The sequence below is a fragment of the Rhipicephalus microplus genome, chromosome 3, assembly GCF_043290135.1.
Source record: "Rhipicephalus microplus isolate Deutch F79 chromosome 3, USDA_Rmic, whole genome shotgun sequence".
Classification (NCBI taxonomy): Eukaryota; Metazoa; Arthropoda; class Arachnida; order Ixodida; family Ixodidae; genus Rhipicephalus; species Rhipicephalus microplus.
In genome coordinates, this window is record NC_134702.1 from 52,315,205 (window position 1) to 52,335,123 (window position 19,919).

The window sequence follows — 19,919 nt, forward strand, 5'->3', positions numbered from 1 at the left end:
TCGAAAGAGAGAGAGTGTTTATAAAGATCGCCTACCCTCCTCCTCGGGACGAGAGCGCTCACCGCGGGCGTTGAGCCGGCCACCGCTGGTGCTCATCCGGACTCTCCTGAGGCGGTGGCGTTGGCCCGCTCGCTCTAGAGCGGCGGATGCAGCGGCAGCTGACGGCGGCAGTGCCACGCGCAGCCCCACCGCTCTCTCCCTTCTTCCCACCTGAAGATGAGGAAGAAGAGCGGCGCGTCTCCCTCCTCGACTCGCTCTCCGCCTTCCTGCTGCTTCCTCCTCTGACTTTCGCTTCCCACCCCCCCCCCCCAATTTTTATTGTCCGCCCGGGAGGCGCCGCCGCGGGATGCAGCAGCCGGCAACGGCGACATCGTGGTGCTGCTCTCAAAGTGCTCCGCGCTCGAGTCGGGTACGCATCGTGCGGCGCTCCCTCTCCGCTCCGTGATCCTCGGCGCGCGTTGCTTTGGGCCAACGCTTCCCCGTGGTTCGCGGCGGCGTGCGCGTGTAAACGCCCCTTCAGTGGGTCGCCCCGCAGGAGTTCGTGACACTTGTCGTGGTGTGAACAGGAGCGGCGGTGACAGCGTGTCCTCCCACTTCCATCTAGACAGTTCGACTCGCTCAACAGCACGCTAACGGCTTCGACCGGAGTGTCGCCAAACAAACTCGTCCAGCACCGTTCCTTAAGTTCGTGACAACGAAGAAAACAATCCCTTTGTGCGCATTTTCGTTTAAATTGGCCACTCGCCAAGTTCAGCCAGAAAGAAACCTACTTCTTGCCTGTCCTTCGAAGTGAGGGTATTGTACATTGCTTGTTCCTGACAACGCACCGTAAGTGACCATTTCAACTTGACACCCAAGCCCACCTCCAACCAAAGCTCTGCGGAACAGTCAGTGGAATCATTGTTGCTGAGGCAGTTGCGAACTTTCAAAGAGTCGGAACGCTCTTGTGTCGACAGTTTGTGCGGGCTAGCAAAGAGAAATCCTGGTTCTTGGCCTAGTTATCCGCGTCGCTCTTTACGGGACGTCCCAACACAGCGGCGGGAGGACGTACATCTGAAAGCCTTGGAATAGCTCGAGATCTCTCTTTCGGTGACGCCGTGAAGCTGGAGTTGGCCGTTCTGGCCGAAATCAACCAGTCGTCATGACGCCAAAGTTAAAAGCGGCCTCCGTCCTCCTAATGTGCACTTTGGCGGGAAGCTGCATTGCAGGTAAGCCCACTTTCAGCTCTTTACTTCTCGAAAGGCCGACGGGCCGCTGCACTTTCGTCCTGAACACAAGCGACGTGTTATACAAAGGAAGTTGCCCCGCATCAGCCACGTGCCCTAAGAATTTTAATTTCGAAGATATCGATAACGGCACCTATGCGCACGGGTGAAAAATGTAGAGTGCGATAAAGCAGCATCGGACTTGCGGAAAGCGATAAAAATACTCGCTGGCAGAGCGAAAAAACAACGCACAAAGCAAGTGAGACACTTGCTAAGGTATTGACTTGTTACGTCATGTGTCAATATTTAGTTACAAATATTTATAACGTCGTACATATTGAAAACTCTTTTTCCTGCTTCCTGCGCGTATGCCTGAGTGCACAGCGGATCTCCGTGAATGAAATGCGTGCGTGAAACTCTCATCCATGGAACATAATTAAGCCGCCCTCTTGCGCAATCTCTCGCGCCAGGTATCGGACGCTGTCACCAGGGGACGGCGTCAAAAGCAGTATCACATTAAATAACTTATCCCTTTGGTGTCACGTCGCACCGGAACACTTGTATCGTTAGTCTTCAACGAGAACATAGTGTTCGAAGGCATATATTATTGGCTTCTGGTTTGCTGATGAAGATAGACATCGTAACGTCCCAGACACTTTCGTGGAAGATGAAGAACTGCAGACGTTTCTTTCTTTTTAGTCCGATTCATTCTATGCCGATCACGAAACAGTAATTGCCACAGTAGCACATGAAGCGCACTTTTCTTTTTCAAACTAAACGGCATAATCTCACGTTGAATTTTACTGCAGCAGCGCAAACTCACCGGATGCCAAGAGTAACAAGTTCTTACAATGCGTCAAAGAGGCTGGTTGCTTAGCGAAACGTTTACTGTGTCACTAAGTTCAGAATATCTATACCGGCATCGATTAATATATGGTGTTCGTGCCATGAACAACAGACTCTGTGTTGAGCCATAACCAGGAAATCATGGAGAATGCGTTTATTCAATGGTGGGAGGACATTTGGGGGAGAGATGCTTCAAAAAGCGCTAAAAAAAAGACCTCATGACACTTATTGGCATTATATTCTCTACATTGATCAGTAATCAAGCATTCATTTCTACAATAATCATGGTTACATGGGAATTATGTTATTAGCTTGCGTATTTTTCTCTCTGCAAAGAATTGACATTTCGTAAGATTAGACGGCACTTTGTTGTTGTCCTGTGTGTTCACCGTATTATGGATAAGTTGAATTATACTCATATAATGCTAATAAATCACTGCGGTTAACGCCAATAAGGGGGCCTGCGGCCTCGTCAAGCTGTGTAAAATGGCAACTTTTTCCGCCGTCCGCTTCGGGTCATAATACTGAATTGATGCGAAAATGAAAGTCATTGTGATACACATACCAGCACAAAATGTTACCATTTGGCACAATGCTTCTCGATGCGTTCACCAGCGAAACGCGCCCACGTTATGACGTTTATATTAGGAATAAATGTCGAACGAAAAGTTTCCGTTATGTACTTGGTGTTCCCGAGTCTCCAACAAACTGCCTGACTGAATTGGCGTCTTCGATTGATTCTCCAACTCGTGGAATTGAACGTTTCACGTAAACCAAAGTGGGCGCGCAAACTAGAGTATATAGGTTTTGCCCTCGTTTTTTTTTTTATGATTACGCGTTACAGAGTCTAAACGAAAGAAAACAAAAGGTGTGGATTCTTCTCAGCCGATTCTATTTCTTTCTTCTGATCATAATATCACAGCTTACAAAGCGAGGTGATGTCGGCAGAGTATCGCTCAAACAGTAGACGAAAAGGAATGATTTGTATGGATGTACATCGGGGGTCCCACACCAATTGAGACGGGTGGCAAGTTCTATGAAACCGACACAACAGGGGGCAATACGGAAAGGTAATGGAAATGGGGGGGAGGGGTGCTTTGCAGGCCAAGTGAGGAATCTCGGCGAATGGACACTGATTCGTGCAAATGGATTAGAAATCACGTATATTTTCAGCGCGCACGTCACGAGAGAGAGAGATATATATATAAAGATGCAAGGAAAGGCAGGGAGGTTAACCAGACGCACATCCGGTTTGCTACCCTGCACTGGGGAAGGGATAAAGGGGAGAAAAGAGGTTGCAGAAAGATGAGAAGGTACGCACGTCACGGAGTTGCAATCAATCATATATGTTACAAGCGAAAATTTCATCATGGGTCAAAACTGCCATGTCGGCTTTTATATGGGACGTGGCAAGGGAAATGGGGCAGAGGGTCTTGACGCGTTGCCTGTAGCGCGTTGACCGTCTTGACGTCTTGATGCGTTGACTGTCACGTGGGCCGCATGCAGCCCCCCGATTAATAGGTCTCCAACTCCTGATATAGATGATTGCGTTGTAAGTGGATCCGAGACACCTCGCGGCTGACGAAAACGCACGCGATGAAAGAGAATAGATAATAGACAGTGCACACCGCAGTCGAAAAGCACTGTTTCGCCGGCTTCACGCAATTAGAAAGTAAAAACGTTCCCTTTGTTTCCGCTTTCTAAATAAACGACCCGCGCGCGTGCGCGCGGCCGTCGTCACGTGACACGACTCACGGACGTTCGGAAGCCCCCGCACTGCGAGTCACGCCTGCTCGTGATTGTATACGCAGCAGCGAGACTCTACTGTTAGTTTCAGGGAAAACGAGAACTTGCGCCTAGAGATGGAGATATAGTGCGTCTGACTCCGCAGGGCTATTTCGGTCACTTGTCCTCAATTCAGCTTTTTTGTGCCGTACTAATGAGCACCGAATATGTTTTTTTCTCTTAAAACTCTTTTTTTTTTGTCAGTTCAAACTGCCGATCGTCTGCTGTTGCATTCGATTCCTGAAAAATTTTAGAGTATAATGATCAGCCTGTGTGACTTTTTTTGTTTATTTAGTGCATATACGACATCAAATAAGGCAATCTGCTTCGCGCTATGGGAACATGCTTAACACGCTCACATGAATACGCTCATCATTGTCGTTTAAGATAAGGGACACCGTAACAAATATAAATCAGATTAAAATGTTCGTTTACGCTTAAAAAAGTTTGGTTTTTATGTCTGCGTTCAGAAGACTCAACCGTTCCAGTATTATCTCAGATAACACTTCTTTTTTTTTTTCTTTTGCGCACACTGCATCATTTTTAAAACGGTCCCGCGTCCGCTAAGGTTTTGGGACCTAGTTTCAAATTAAGTCATCTGACATTAAATGTGTCAAGGTACAGCTAAAGCAATATGCATGTGCTGAAGTCAAGACGCATTTTTGTGAAAAACGCTTCGTTCGTAAGGATTTCTAAGGTCTAGTGCACTTATTTTTGTAGTTTTTATGTTGCTCCATTGAAAGTGGCAATAATACAACTTAGTCGGTTGGCCACATTTTAGTTAAGTCACTTCTCTTTGCATTTCGGCGGAATTAAATTAAGGTGGGGTTTGAAAAACAGAAAAGAAACACTAATGATACGTCCTTCCTTCTTTTTCTTGAGATTATTTATTACTTGAAAGGCCCTGAAGTCCATATAACCAATTCTTGGCCAATCCCCCGTTAGTATGGGCCATAGTTCAGGCATCATCAGTGTCGTCCAGTTTGGCGAAGCAGTCGAATAATCACGCCAGAAAACAAACAACAAAAAGAACATAGTTTTAACAGCGCATTCAAACGTGTTTCTAAAGTACGACACCATACGGTTTCAGGAAAAGAAACGAAAAAAAAAAGAGATACGAAAACCAAATTACTAGACTGTTGAGTTTCTGGGCCGATTGGCTAGAAGCTATATGTTAAATGTTTCGCTGCGACAAAAGAAACAAGACATTGTTCAGGTTACCAGCACTGCAAGAGATAAAATTGCGTGAGAACCTTTGTATCGAGTAGGCCCGTGTGTCAAGATTTGGGCGCACGTTAAAGAACCTGAGGTGGTCGGAATTTCCGGCGTCTCCCACCACGGCATCTTTCACAACCATAAAGTGGTTTTGGGACGTTAAACCCCACATATGTTTCAATCAATCAATCAACCCTTGTAGTGATGGTGGGCAAAAACATCTTTTTAATCATAGTTGGCCCATGCCCAGGCGCGAGGTTTTGCTGGCCGCGCCGGGCACTGAAGCCGGTGTGCCGGGTGGGACCGGCGACGGGCTTGGTCCGACCCTTTCGGAAGCTGACCCACCCCGCTTCAGGGACATTCTCTCCACATTTAACGAGATCACTAGCCACTACTAGATGAGCCGCAGGGCTTTCCCATGCCACATCGAAATCTCACGAGGCCCCAGGCCGTGACTCTCAGGCTTCTGCAGACAAAGTCGTACCCAACACTCTCCGTCTTCAGTAGGTACACAGAGGTCTCTCCTCTGTGTCCCGACTGTGGGGCGGTTAGTGACATTAAGCACATGCTCTGGGCGTGCCCCTCCTTGCAGCACCACGCAATCCACAGCTTGACGGAGGAAGCCTTCTCTGCTTTCCTCATGAGCCACGACTGTTTTGACCAACTCCGGGCTGTCCAGAAGGTCCACGATATGGCTGTGAGGCTTGGCCTCCCTGTCCCAACGTGGGAGCGGCCCGCAGTCTTGCCCCTATAAAAACGGGGTGAAGATTCTTCCGGACCCGAATAAAGTTAACTATCTATCTATCTATCTATCTATCTATCTATCTATCTATCTATCTATCTATCTATCTATCTATCTATCTATCTATCTATCTATCTATCTATCTATCTATCTATCTATCTATCTATCTATCAGTCCAGGCATTCTCCTTTCAAAAGCATTCGTCACTTTTGCAGGAATACCTAATAATACACTTCTCAAAGAATGCAGTGAAGAACTCTAATCCGATGCTTATTAGTACAAAAAGGATAGACTGCTTTAAAGCGTGTTACGAATGCTATTAAGCCGTACGTCAAATTTATATATTTTTAGACAAGAACAAAATATTTTTTTGATGTCGGATGCATGAAGATTAACTTACATCTATGCATTATTTGATTATTTCATTGATTGATTGATCGACAGATTGATTGATCTATTTATTGGTATTTGGGGTTTAACGTCGCAATACCACCATATGATTATGAGAGACGTCGTAGTGGAGGACTTCAGAAATTTTGACCACCTGGGGTTGTTTAACGTGCACCCAAATCTGAGCACATGGGCCTACAACATTTCCACCTTCGTCGGAAATGAAGCCGCCACAGCCGGGATTCGATCCCGCGACCTGCGGGTCAGCAGCCGAGTACCTTAGCCACTAGACCATCGCGGCGGGGCATCTATGCATTGATGTCTAGGCAAATGTAGTGCAGCTTTTCAACCTTAAGCTAAGAGAAATTCAACGCAGCCTTTCTAAAGTCAATATTGTAAGCTCATTTTAAACAAGTAAACACTGTACAACAAGTGCACGGCACAACAAAATGAATGCATTGTAACTTGGCACAACTGCTTCGCAATCAGAAACCAATTGGCTGGACTTAATTTTTTTAATTCTATTTTTTTTTGTTCCTTTTTTTGTTGGTGCTTTCTGCGGCATCAACATGGCGGGCCATAGACGGTGACTCTTTGCTCCTTGTTGACCACCATCACTACTTTCGGGAGCGTTGAAAAACTTTAAGGCATCAACGCTTTCTGAATAATTAGACTTAAAGTATACTGGAAGATATTTTGAAATAATGCTGAAGCGTTCTACCCAGAATCGCATACTAACCCAACCAATGGCGGTACCTTTAGCGCTTCAAGGGATGATGAGGGCATATCTTTCCCGTGCTGTGGCTTGTCTATTGTGCGTGTTCATACGAAAAGCGCTGCGTCGACATTTTTTGATTCGCAACGCATGCAGAACAACTGCAACGCATGCATTCGCAACTCTGCTTGCAGAAACAACAAACTGTCATCAGTTGGGCTAACTGCACTGCAGAAAAGCAAGCTTTACAGTCATGGAGTGGGTATATTGCCAATACAATCACGTCTATAATATAAACAGCGTTGTCATAGGAGGAGGACTAGTGTCATCTGCAATGTCGCTGCCTCTCGCTTACGCACGGGAAAAAATGATGCTCATCCGGAGAATATGTTGCTGCCTAGACTAACTGACAACAGCCAAACTGACGTAGATGCTCAGCAATGACTCCAACGTGAAATAATAAGTGCACGTAGTTAACCTTCTGTGAATGCGTGTTACAAACAGACTGCAATGCACGTGAACTTAAGAAGCTTAGCAGTTCACCAAGTGCGCGCGCGTTAAAATTACGAATACTCACGACTCGCGTTACTGGCACGCTCACGTCGTCACGCCGGCGGTGACGGAATAGGTCACGTGCATTGCGTAGGCACCGTCTAGAGAACGAAACGTGTCGAAAAACCTCTCCAGCTACATGTCACGCACAGCCCCTTTTGACCCCAAACAGCAATGACTTCACGGTGTGACACCCATCTGTTAAAGGGGCAGCGACGCGAAAATTTTCTGTTTTTTTTTTTTGAGTCAAATAAAATCCCAAGCCCCCAAGATCATAGGAAATGTGCTGGTGAGCGTTCATGCACTCGGAACAAAAACACTTCAAAGATATTCCTGAAAGCTATAGTTTTCTCAGCACCTTGACGTCGAGACGAGCTATAAGATTATCGTAACGTACTCGCGCCAGATGTCGCGAAGTATGCCCGGCCGCTTCAATCAGTGGCTCCGTTGGTAAAGTGCAAGCGTCCATTTTGTATGTTTTGACACATGACGTCATCACAACCAACCGCAGATTCATGCATTAAGTCAGTAGAATTGACAAAGTATAGCCTGTCGCGAGTCACGTCAATGTCAGATGTCGGTAGGTGCGCCATGCGCACATTCATTTCAGTATCAAAATAAAACACTTTATCGGCATTTAGTGAGATTCAAAGAAGCTCGGAGCCGTCTCTGTATAACAGGAAATTTCTCTGAAGAATCAAACCTGGTTTCGAAGACTGGTGTCATTACCTTTTTAAAGACGCGGTCGCGAGAGGAGATAGTCTCAAACCATTGTGCCAACATTCACGCTTTGTACACGTCTCAAGTGAACGACAGGGCTGGACACTTTAACACTCGCCTGTTTAACGGGGAACAAGCATTGTGTCTTCACGTCCGAGATCGATCCTATATACTCAAAGCTCGTCATCAATCTTCAGTAAAGTGATATGGCTGTGCAAGCCGCTCCAACGTAATCTTTCTTTTCCTTTGCCCAACTTTTTATTAATCACTCATTCACTTTCAGGTTCGCTTTGGTAGCGAATAATCAGTGCGCGGACACCCTAGCTGGAAGACACAAAAAGGCTCGCGAGCACCCTAGACGCGAAGGAGTGGCGCAATAGTCGATTATGCGCGAAGAGCTGGCCGTAAAGTCTTCTTCGACGTCGTAATCTGTCTCCTTCCCTGCCTCCTCTTCTTTATCTCGCACATCCTCTCCCTTTCTTGTTGTACCTCTTCGTTCTTCTATCGTCGTGAAGCAACCGAGGAGAAGGTCCTGTTCACTCTATAGAGCGGTCCTCGCCCCGAAACTATCGCGCACACAAGCCCGACGCGCATGCCGCCCGGGAGGGAGGTGGCTGCGAGGCGTATGCACACAGGGAATCCATTAAAAAGGCCGCGGCGGCCTTGTTAGCCGAGAATAAACGACAAGACGCCGAACCCCCAACCTCTCCTTTCTCTCTACGGCCACTGAGACTCCATTAGTTTTAATATCGCTGTGCTTGTTACGCAACGCCAGTTTCAGCACGGCCCAGTGTTCCCCACTAATTGTTCGCTTGCCTGAACGATCCCAAAAACGTGTGTTTGTTCACTGCTTCGTATGGTTCGACGTTTCTTTCGATGGCGAAGCAACGTACGAACAGCATGGACCAAGACCTTGGAACTGGAGGGAGATATCGAGGGAGTGGTGCTCGTATCGACACTCTCCTCCCTTTTCCTCTGAAAAAAATAAATACAGGTTGGCAAAACGAGATCCTGAAAAGTTGGCCTGTTCCGTGGACAGCGAGGCGTATGAAGGGGCTTTCGTCGGCGAGTGGAAGGATTACTGTGGCCTCGCACACCACCAGGACGACGAAGCTATTTTTAGTAGCCGTGAACCATCAGCCTGATATCCTGGTCAACGTATAAACTTTGAGCCCCAACAACCACGCTAATACTTTGTCTCATTCTCTCTCTCTCTTCCTCCCTGAATTCGGCGACTGTCGGAGTCACTGTTGCTAGAATTTCTATCAGAAAATACAAAGAACAGTTCGAGCGTGTAAGTTCCCGCTTCACTCGACGGATTCTTTCAGTGTAGGAACAATAATCGATGAATACAGTTGCGTTTTTATTGCGAATGTTTTCAAGGGAGACGACAATAATTTTTAATTGATGCTTTATTTTTTCAAGTTTCAAGGTTCACTTAGGATCTTCTATTGCGCAGTTATGTCAGAAATGTCACCGATTTTCGATTTAACAAACTTCAAGAAACCAAAGGGCACTGACTGGATCGATACGTTGCGTCTAAGACACACCGACGCTTTCTGGATGAGCCACGTTATCTGCCTCACTAAAATATTTTTCAGATGCATACACGTCATTTTTTTGTGCGAACTAGGCCTGTGGGTACTTGAGCCAGTAGTTTGTAAGTATACACTTGCCACCGGCTAACACGAGAATGTGGTTTCTGATTACGTGGCCAGCGTTTTAATTTCGACTGCTTGGATACATCGAGTCAAACGGAACGATTCTGTACATGGCATACGTGTCCTGACTTGCCCTTCAAGATTTGTCACTTGTGTTTGCGCACCTTGGCGTTATTCGCTGCGAAGACTCTTTGGAAGCGCGGCAATTGCACCAAATTAAGTAACACCTTCCCGTTACCTCCATACGCCTCTTCTCTGTGGTTCAAATGCTATCTCGCGCTCCAGTAATTAACTGCGGTTTCAATATTTTACGAATAACAATGATTCAAGGCGCTCACGCACACTTAAAACGCGCGGAATTCACTAACAGTGAGGGTAAATTCATTAACCTTATCAGTCCGCTTGCCTTGCAAGGCCTTTCAGTTTTCCGCACACTGGGAGCTCTCGTGCACGTGACAAAGGCACGTACGTTACATCAGCGCGTTGATGTTGAAACAAAGGGATACGCAAGGGGGAAGTTGTTTTCTGAGAAAGCGTCTCAACCTTGTGATATTAAAGATCGACACCACATAGCGAACAACAACGGGTTAATCTTTCGAAAATCATTTTGCGAGACTTCAAGCACACCGATCCTTCTTGATCGCCTCGGCTTCTTATCGCACCCGCACAATCACAGTACACCGCAGCAGTTGTGGAAATACTTCCAATAAATCTTTACGCAGTCCGCGCTCGCCGACAAGTGCGTATACCTCCGCCGGCAGCACGCGCTTAAGCACAGCAGTTTTATGCGAAACGATAAAGCGCAAAATGGCCGCGCAAACGCCCTTCAAGGCTCTCAGACGCTCGCACTCGCGCATAATGCCGATGCGAGACGCGCACGCAGTTTGTGCGCGCGATCAAGTTCACGGTCGGATGGCGCCCTTCATGCGGGACACCGGGGTATCGTGCCAGACTGCGGCAAAGGGAACATAATAGGAGCGATAAAAATGGCCGAAAAGAAAGAAAAAAACACACAAAACAAAAAAGGAATACTGAGACTGGAGGCTGCTTGCATGCTTCCTGATGTACGTTGTCCGCTTTTTGTTGCTGTGGTACCTTATGCTAAATTGGTACGGTGCTGTAAAAGCTTACCCTGCTTTAATGACTTTCGACTGAGTCCTGTTCTCTTCTCACTGGTTTGGTACGTAGAAGTTGAAGTTTATATTACGCTGGCAGCTGCATTTCTATAGGTTCTTCAGTGAAAAACAAAACAGTGACAAGTACTCATTCATTATTAAAAATCAACAATTAAGAAAGCATAGCGAAATAAAACAAGTAAAAAAAATTATACGGCAAACTGCAGTTCGCTTGCAGGAGCTTACGTTGCAATAGATCGTTCACACGCACACACTCCTATCGAAGTTCTCTCCGTAGGCTTTTTGTGGACTATTACAATGTAGCTGCACACGAGCTTATCCATAGCTGAAAAGAAACTTCTGTAATGTGCGCGAAGTGAACAAACCGCAAGTAAAGCGCGCTACCAGTTGTTGACTTATACTGGTATGTAGAAAGCATAAACAACACCAGCATTTCACTGACTGCGGGCGGGTAGCTCACGGGTTGTAAATGTCAAATAGTAAGGAACTCCTCGACATAACACTTATTAGCGTTTGACGCTGCAGTGGGCTGGCCAAGCATCTCTGAATATCTTGGCACACGACGAGTCTATGCGATCATATTTTTGTTGTGTAAGGCCGTTCTAGGGAGCACTGTGAAGTTAAGCACGTCGGAACATCATTACAGTGGTTTGAGAGTAAGTCACCTAGGCGATCTGCTTCCACAATATTGCGACCATCTTTTACGCGGATTTAAGGAGCTCATGCACGGTAGTATATAGGTTTATCTGAAGTCAGAAGCCCTTCAATCATAAGTTCCCCGGCACGTCATCATCGCACTATTGGCGAATATTCCTGCTGCACGAATACTTGCGGAAGACAGAATGTCATGGATATACCTTTTGTGATTCTCTTTACCAGTATACTGCGTACCAGGTGAAGCCTTAGCACCTCTTACAACAGTTTTCATTCGAACACATGTGGCAGCATCGTGAGTCGTAGCTTCCACACCGTTCCATTCGGCTGCGTGCAACCAACTACAAATAATCCATCATTGCACAGCACCCAATCTCATTAAGAGCGATCACACTTCCGACATATTAGCATCACGTGCCGGGTGCGCGTTTATTTCGTGTAGCTGGGATGGTCACAATATTGCAGTAGCCGAATCTAGACACAATTGAACTCCCATACTGCCACCAGCAGGCACGAAGAATTCATGCGTGCAAGGTTTACGTGGCGTGTGTGTTCATTGAGGCGCACACAAGCAGGGCAGCATGACTGCACAAAAACTCGGCGCTTTGTATGGTTGGTATGCTCCAACGTGAGGCGCCGACTGCGAGCAGCCTTGCACGCTTCTATTCGCGCGGAATGTTAACGCCGCCGTGCGTTGCACACGCGCCGTTGTTGCGGTGTCTTACCGTCTATATAGCCTGCATCGAAAACTCGTGTGCCGTGCTAACCACTGGCCGTGGTGGCCAAACAGAAAAAAAAAACACTCTACCGTATACACCGGACTCTCATCCCTCCTTTGTTCTTCGCCTTCCTTTCACAAAACCTCTCCCCTTCCACGGCAATCTACATGAGGAATCTTTCCGGTGCGGCGAGCGCGCTATTAGCTGCGCACGCGCAGTCTATACACGCTTGGAGGGTCCAGATAAGTATGGCGCGAGGATATATAGACTACTGGTATACAAGATCGCGCATGTCGGGGAAACCTTGCGGGGAAGCAAAAAGAAATGCGCCAGTGGCTCGAGAATGAAGGTCAAAGGAAGGCAGCAGAAGAAACTATTGACAAAGAGAGAGAAGAAAGAAAAAAAAAACAAATAAAGTGCAAAGACAAGATTGAAACGAAGGAAATACACCGGGTCACAAAAGAAGAGGCATATAAAAAAATATTGCAAATACGAAAGGAGCTGCCATCGCTTCCGACTTACGTTTTTATCTGTCTCGCCATTTATTTGTTCTGTCACACAGGAACGAGATACCACCAGCACCGGAAGAAACGTATGCTGTGCCCGACGAAGGAGAAAATTGCCCCGGCGTCGCTAGTCACCCTCTGGTGGGGAACCAGGCCAAAATTAAAGAATACGCAGCTCATATAGGCGTGCGCGTCAAGACTACGCGTACTGAGCGCAATAGAATCTCGTCGACGTTTATACGTGCATCCTACAGTCGGTACATGCATGCCACCCGCACATTGCGCACACTCCCGTATATTCTCGTTTCGCCCGTCCCTCGTTTTCATCTGTTCTTCCCTCTGTTCTGTTACAACCGCTTTGCTGCAGAGTTTCGAAATAAAGGTGGGAAGGGGAACGCAGCAGACTCGCGACGAGAAATCCGTAAACATGAAATGTGTGCTGTAGCCGACGTCCCGAGAAGTGAACTTGTCTTTTCCAAGATCGCAACTGCAACGTAATAATAGTTGTTGGGGTTTAACATCCCTAAACCAGGATATGATTATGAGAGACGAGACGCCATAGTGTAGGGCTTTGGAAATTTTGACCGCTTGGGGTTCTTTGACGCGCACCCATATCCAAGCACATGGGCATTAAGCATTTTCGCTTCTATTGGAAAAACAGCCGCCTTGAAAAGAAGAGGTTCGCTTGTTGAAATGCCGGCCCCAGCACACATTTAATATATACGAATTTCTCATTGCTCTGGAGATGATGTTAAAACCCTCGGCTACTCTATTTCGATAAATTATGCAGCGAAAAACTAACGGAAACAATAATTAACCATTATAAACATATGGAAAAGATAAACAGATAAACAGATAAGGAAAATAATATGGCAACAATGAATTCGGCTGCAGAAGTTCACTCTGTGACACAACGTTTCGACGCACACATTTCTGTTCAAGTTCAACCCTCAGTGTGAGAACTAACGCATCACTATATAGTAAATAATAGCAGCATAGAGCTGTTGAGCTTTTTGCGTTGTAGTGGCCTATTGTATGGGCTATAGCACCCAAGCTCACACTTTCTTTTTCGTGCGTCTATTTCGCTCTTCGCTTTCTTTCTCATCTTTTTTCTCCATTCTCCCTTCCCTCAGTGCAGGGTAGCAAGCCGGATGCTCCAATTTTTGGTTAACCTTTCTGCCTTTCTTTTATTTTATTCTCTCTCTTTCTCTCTCTCTTTCTCTCTCTCTTTCTCTCTCTCTTTCTCTCTCCTCAGAAACGCTTATCTAGTTCAATGCTTACGAAAAAATTTTCTTCATTTTGTCTCTTTATATTATTAAACACCATTTTCTTCGATATTACGGCTGTTATTTTGCCTCGTTTACGTCCACATTTTCTTTTTCGACCCAGCGTAAAGTGCGGGTGGTAAACGAACGCTTTTGTCTTGATTGTCCCATCTTGCCGCAGCACACAACGCGACGACGCCCAGAATTTTACGGCGAACGCAGGTGTTGCTCCCGCTTGAGTCGTCATGTGCAGGCAATGCCACCGCACGATAGTTGGTGCTCACCGTAGCGTGTTGAAGAACTCGTTTCCATATGAGTGATGCGCTGTGCAGAGACAGGACGCAGCCAGGTGTGCTGGTCGTAGACGTTACGTCACCTCCTCTCAGATGTGATAAACATCTCGCTGTCTGCCGCGAGATAGGATCGCAGCTACTGCCTTACAGTGCAATCGCCGACGTCAGCCGCAGAGCCTAACGCGAGAACGGAGTCGTTTTAGCCGCATACGCTGCCCGCATAATGAATGGCTTCTTGTTCTCACTCGCAACATTTCGCAAACTTTTATTTTGTTTTTTCTACGCCCCCACGTTACGATATTTCCAACACGAATTCACAAACCGGCTGTCTTACCAAATACCCGTGCCCCGCCGTGGTGGTTTAGTGGCTAAGGTACTCGGCTGCTGTCCCGCAGGTCGCGGGATCGAATCCCGGCTGTGGTTGCTGCATTTTGAATGAAGGCGAAAATGCTGTAGGCCCGTTTGCTCAGATTTGGGTGAACGTTAAGAAAAAACCCGAGGTGGTTAAAATTTCCGGAGCACTCTATTACGGCTTCTCTCATAATCATATGGCGGTTTTGTTACATTAAACCCCACATATCAATCAAAAAGAGATACCTGTGTAGCTCCCCGACTTTTCCCTACGACACCTTTCTCGTTTTCTCTCCGTTTATCTGCCATTCAACTCTTCCACGTTCGCCGCAGTGCTACGCAACACTGAAACTATTCGCTCTTTCCGGGACACTTTCGCTTTTCTTCCGAGCTTATCTGCCACTCAACCGAACTGGGCATGCTCACGTCGAGGCCATTGTTCGAAAACAAAAGGGTATCCGTGTGGATGGATGCATCTCGCACGAGCTAAACGCAAGCACCGGAACGGACTTTAACCCTGCAACGCAAACTCACCAAGCCGAGTGATTATATGAGAGTGACCAGCGGAGTTAGTACACCTCGCCTCTTTCCCGGTAATGAACCGGAGTGTTTGTTGTGATTTATTTGACGTAGTACTGTACGGCTCCCTGTGCCTTAGCTACCCCGTGTTAGGGCGTGCTGGAAATTAGTGTGCGAAATTATAAGCGCGTCTCAATCTTTTATCTAGACACGTTGTTTTCATGCGTTGCATCATGATAGACCGGCATAATCATTCTGGTAATGTGTACCACCTTCTCTAGGTTCATAATTCCGTACCTTCCGGCTCATTTTGCTATTTTAGATAATAAGATCATTTTCGTATTTATTTATTTTCTTTCTCGCTCACTCTCTCTCTCACTGTATGTGCCAACAGAACTTGAAGGTTGAAATCGGGAGTCTCAAAATGTTCGTCCAAATATGGCAATTTACAAGCTATGCGCAATTAAACAAAGATGGGTTGGTTTAGGATAAGCCGGCTGTAATACGAAAAGTAACAAGCCTGAACACCGTGAACGCTTATAGGCCCGCAACGCTTACGCACTCACCATGACTAAGCAACAATGCCATACTCTAGGTGCGCGCGTGTCCTGCCTAATGGGCTGTGTTCATCTCTCTTCCCTTTTTCCTCGCTATCTTTCATATCACCCCTCCCATGCGCAGAGTAGCAAACCGGCTGCTTATAGACTGGTTAACTTTCCTGCCGTTCTTTTCCTCCTATTTTCCTTCCTCCCATATTCTAGGCGTGCGAAGGAGACCCGGTGCTCTGCTGTATTTTGACTAACCTAAGCCTCTAAGGCTACAATGTTAAACACAAACACAATACAGCACAGCACACCTTCCTACAGTCACTTTTCAATTTGATACTTGTTGAGTGCGTTTACTTGCCGTGCAAATCTCTTCTGAAGTTCAGTGCAAACGCTTTGCCTTCTGCCACTGTACGAGAAGAAAGCATCATGTGTAACATTCCCTGCGCACGGCCATATACAATGTACAAAGTCTTAGAAAGAATGAGGAAAGAGGCGGGAAATTGAAAACGAAGCTACATGCGTTATACTATGTGAGCCATTACACGTGGCTTACCGAAACCGGCGTTGTGCAGCGCAGACCTATCTGCTACGGTGACGACAGCGAACTCAAAGCCTCCAGAGACAGGGGGAATCCCGCAGCATCCATCTCACGGAGCAGGAGAGGCCGCTCGTGCCTCTTTAAAAGCGTATCAGTTGAAAGCGCCAGCCCATCAATCTACGGCTGGAAAGGAGTGCATAGAGGACGTTCGCGAGCTCCTGTCTCAAACACACCTCTACGGCTGGCTGCGAAAATGAAAAAAAAAGAAATGGGTGGGCGTTGAACCAACAGACGCAGAGGATACTGGTCGGCACAGGAAAAAAAAGTTCACCGCGAGGATTTCAGACCGCCTATGAGGTACAACAGTGTACTATCATTTAAGTCGCGCTGACAGTGGGTAGAGACCATGACGTTATAGTACGCACTCCGGCAAGATCTATCTCTCTCTCTCTTTCTCTATATATCTCTTTCTTTCTCTCTATGTATGAAGTGCGCTCAAAAAGCTGCCCCACGGCGCACGATCGAGCCGAGCGGGTAGAAATGGAAAAAAAAGAAAAAAAACTACTTCTGTTTGTTATTGGTGCCACGTTCCAAGTGCGCCACTCTTTCTTTTTATCCCTTCAAGTGGTTAGATCTTCCAAGACAAAAAAAAAAAACAGAAGAAGGCTTCCTTTTGTAGAAACCAACCTTAAGCAAGTGAGCGATGCGGGTTGCCCCGAGCTGCATTTGATTCGCGCTAAGATTTTTCAGACAGGTGAAAAGGGTGGAACTAAGAAATGTAAGAAATGAAGCGCGAAAGTGTGTGCGTATGTGTGTGTGTGTGTGTGTGTGTGTGTGTGTGTGTGTGTGCGTGTGTGCGTGCGTGCGTGCGTGCGCGTGCGCGTGTGCGTGTGCGTGTGTGTGTGTGTGTGTGTGTGTGTGTGTGTGTGTGTGTGTGTGTGTGTGTGTGTGTGTGTGTGTGTGTGTGTGTGTGTGTGTGTGCGCGCTGCGAGCAGTGTAAGAGAAAAGAGCAGTTCAAGCACCGATATCTTCTTTGAACGCGCGACTTCCCTTCTGTCTTGGCGATATAAACTACCAAGAAGAAACGAGGTATTTCCATACACGACTCCGGAAAAGCGATGGTGACAGCGTACGCTGACATCAGCGATAGCGGAAGAGACGTTTTCTTAAAGATAAGGCTATCCTACTCTCAATTCATTTCTACACATAAGGCTTTGCTTTTTTTTTTAACCCTTCGTGTACGCCAAGCCAAGGACCCACCCCATCGATACTTCGGCAGGCCTATCTTTTTTGGCGCGGCAGTAAGTACGAAGTGATGAAACGGTGGCCGAGGAGGCCCTCCGTTTTCGGCCGTATCGTCCCTGTTTCTAGGATCACGTAGTATGCAGCCCTCGTCCATAAGAAAAGCAACAATAATAAAGAAAGGCAGAAGGAGAGCGAGAAAGTTATAGAGAGGGGGGGGCGGATAATGAAGAAGGCAGAAAAGATGGCCGCCTTGAAAAGAACACCGAGCTAATAAGTGTCTCGTTGTCAGAAACCGAGATCGATATACATGACAGAGTACGAGGAAGACGACACACGCTCGCGCGCACGCACACGCACACACGCACTGCGTCTCGAGCGAACGAAATTCCATAACTGCGATTAACAAGCGTTCCGCAATAGCGCTCGGAGCTGTAGCAGCCCGTCCCTCTTATCAGTCCCCGCAAAGCCACTCTAATGATAGAAGGAGAGAGAGAGAGTGTGTGTAGGAGAAGGGTGGGAGAAGAGCAGGAAGCTTTCTCGGCAAGAGGGCGTTAGAGTTTGACTGCTCCGCCTGCGGTGGCAGCGGCCGCGTCAAGCACAACTCTGTGGCGATCAGTTGACATTTTCATGTGGGGACCGCCGGCCTTCTTCCCCGATTCTCCCCGTCCCAAGCTCCCTTCACCGACAACAGTGGTGTAGAAGCGATGAGGCCCGAGGGAGCTGCTTGGGCGAACTGGAGAAAAGAGCTAAGAGAAGAATTAGGAAAAATATGGAAAAAGAGCGTTGACGCCAGAGGAAAGGAGAACAGCAAAGACTTGGCAGGAGAACTAAAGACACCATGCGACACACACACACACACACACACACACACACACACACACACACACACACCTGCTGTCTGTCAATAGGTCCGTCCATGTCCCGGCCGAAGATGGAAGCGTGGCGCCGACTCCGCCCACCCGATTTGGACGACACAACGGCTTTATACATCTGACCCGGCCGCCAACCCTCGTGAGGGATAGCATGCACTCAATTCCAAATGTTTCTTTTTGTTTTAAACACTAAGCATTTATTTGCGTACTGTAAGCACTATTACTTTTGGCGTCTATCTATCATGTATCTATGTATCTATCTATCTATCTATCTATCTATCTATCTATCTATCTATCTATCTATCTATCTATCTATCTATCCGCTTACGCCTTGTTGCTATCATGATCACCCCCTTAACTTGGGTACACCAAAATTAGTATGGGAAGGTAAAATGGTTCGACGAAAACGACTCGCCGGTCATGACATCAACAATGTCACAGTGTCGTCGCTACGCAGTAACTTTCCAAAAAACAGTGGCGCATACCCCGGGCGTGTGTATGTGCCACTGCTATACGGGTGTGTGCCACAGGTGATAGAGATCGTAGGTCTAACCTGGAACGGCGAGAGCACACATGGGTAGTTTCAACGTTCGAACGTTAAGAAAAAGCGGACATTGGCAGCGTTGACCGGACGAATGCAAAGAATAAATGTCATTGTCCCAGCAAGAATCGACTACTATAGCATTATGCGTGCAAATCAAGTATATCCTACCACAAGCTGCGCCAGGTCTCGGAACTACTTTTCAAATAAACCTTAATGCTCGTGAAACGTCCATTCTGGTCGCATTGCTGGCTATCTAGTTTTATAAGGATTACATATGAACAGTCACGTGCGATACGAAGGTAATCGCGCGAGCGTCGATTACCATAACGTTCAAGGGCCCTAGCAGCAAGTTTATGAAATATGAAAATCACGATATCGCTCTCTTCTCTCCTTCGTTGCCTGTTACATGCTACAATAATCACCCCTAATACAAACTCTACACGCTTACTTTCAATTTTAAGCCCCCCCCCCCCCTCCTTTCTTCGTGATCAAGTGTATATTCTTACTGTGCTTTTGTTTCAGCAGTCGATTACAGAATAGCTTTGAAAGATGTGTTAGCGCTGGTCCTATAGCTATGCACACGCACTGCTTCGATTACAGTGCCTCCTCAGACGGGAGTAATCACTGCAGCTTAAGGAACATCAAAGAGAGTGAGAGAAGCTTGCGTGACACCACCCTCTCCTCGAAAGTGTATTCTGGAACGTGGCATGGTCGTAGTTCTTGGTCGACGCTCACACGATAACCTTCAAACCGTTTTGATATAGCCGCCACGTCAGGTTGACGTCAATTGTACATGGTGTCATCCGCAAAAGTTGATTTATGTAGCAGTGTCCAGGGCTACAATTCTAGCAAGACCCAGCGCTTTATTTTAGCTTACCCCTTCTGGTGTTGCTAATAT

At 46.9% G+C, this 19,919-nt stretch overlaps 1 protein-coding gene across 3 annotated transcripts in view; it reads left to right on the plus strand.

Moving 5' to 3' along the window:
• The first annotated feature begins 372 nt into the window (after positions 1-372).
• Positions 373-19,919, plus strand: part of LOC119161423 (uncharacterized) — a 247,530-nt gene continuing 227,983 nt past the window's right edge. For 2 of the 3 annotated variants that reach the window (XM_075889566.1, XM_075889567.1), the window contains exon 1: positions 374-1,208. In XM_075889566.1, coding sequence (XP_075745681.1) covers positions 1,142-1,208 — 67 coding nt within the window. In that variant the 5' untranslated portion in view covers positions 374-1,141. Of the gene's footprint in view, positions 1,209-19,919 lie in introns of all 3 variants that reach the window. The other variant, XM_075889565.1, reaches the window with a different exon arrangement.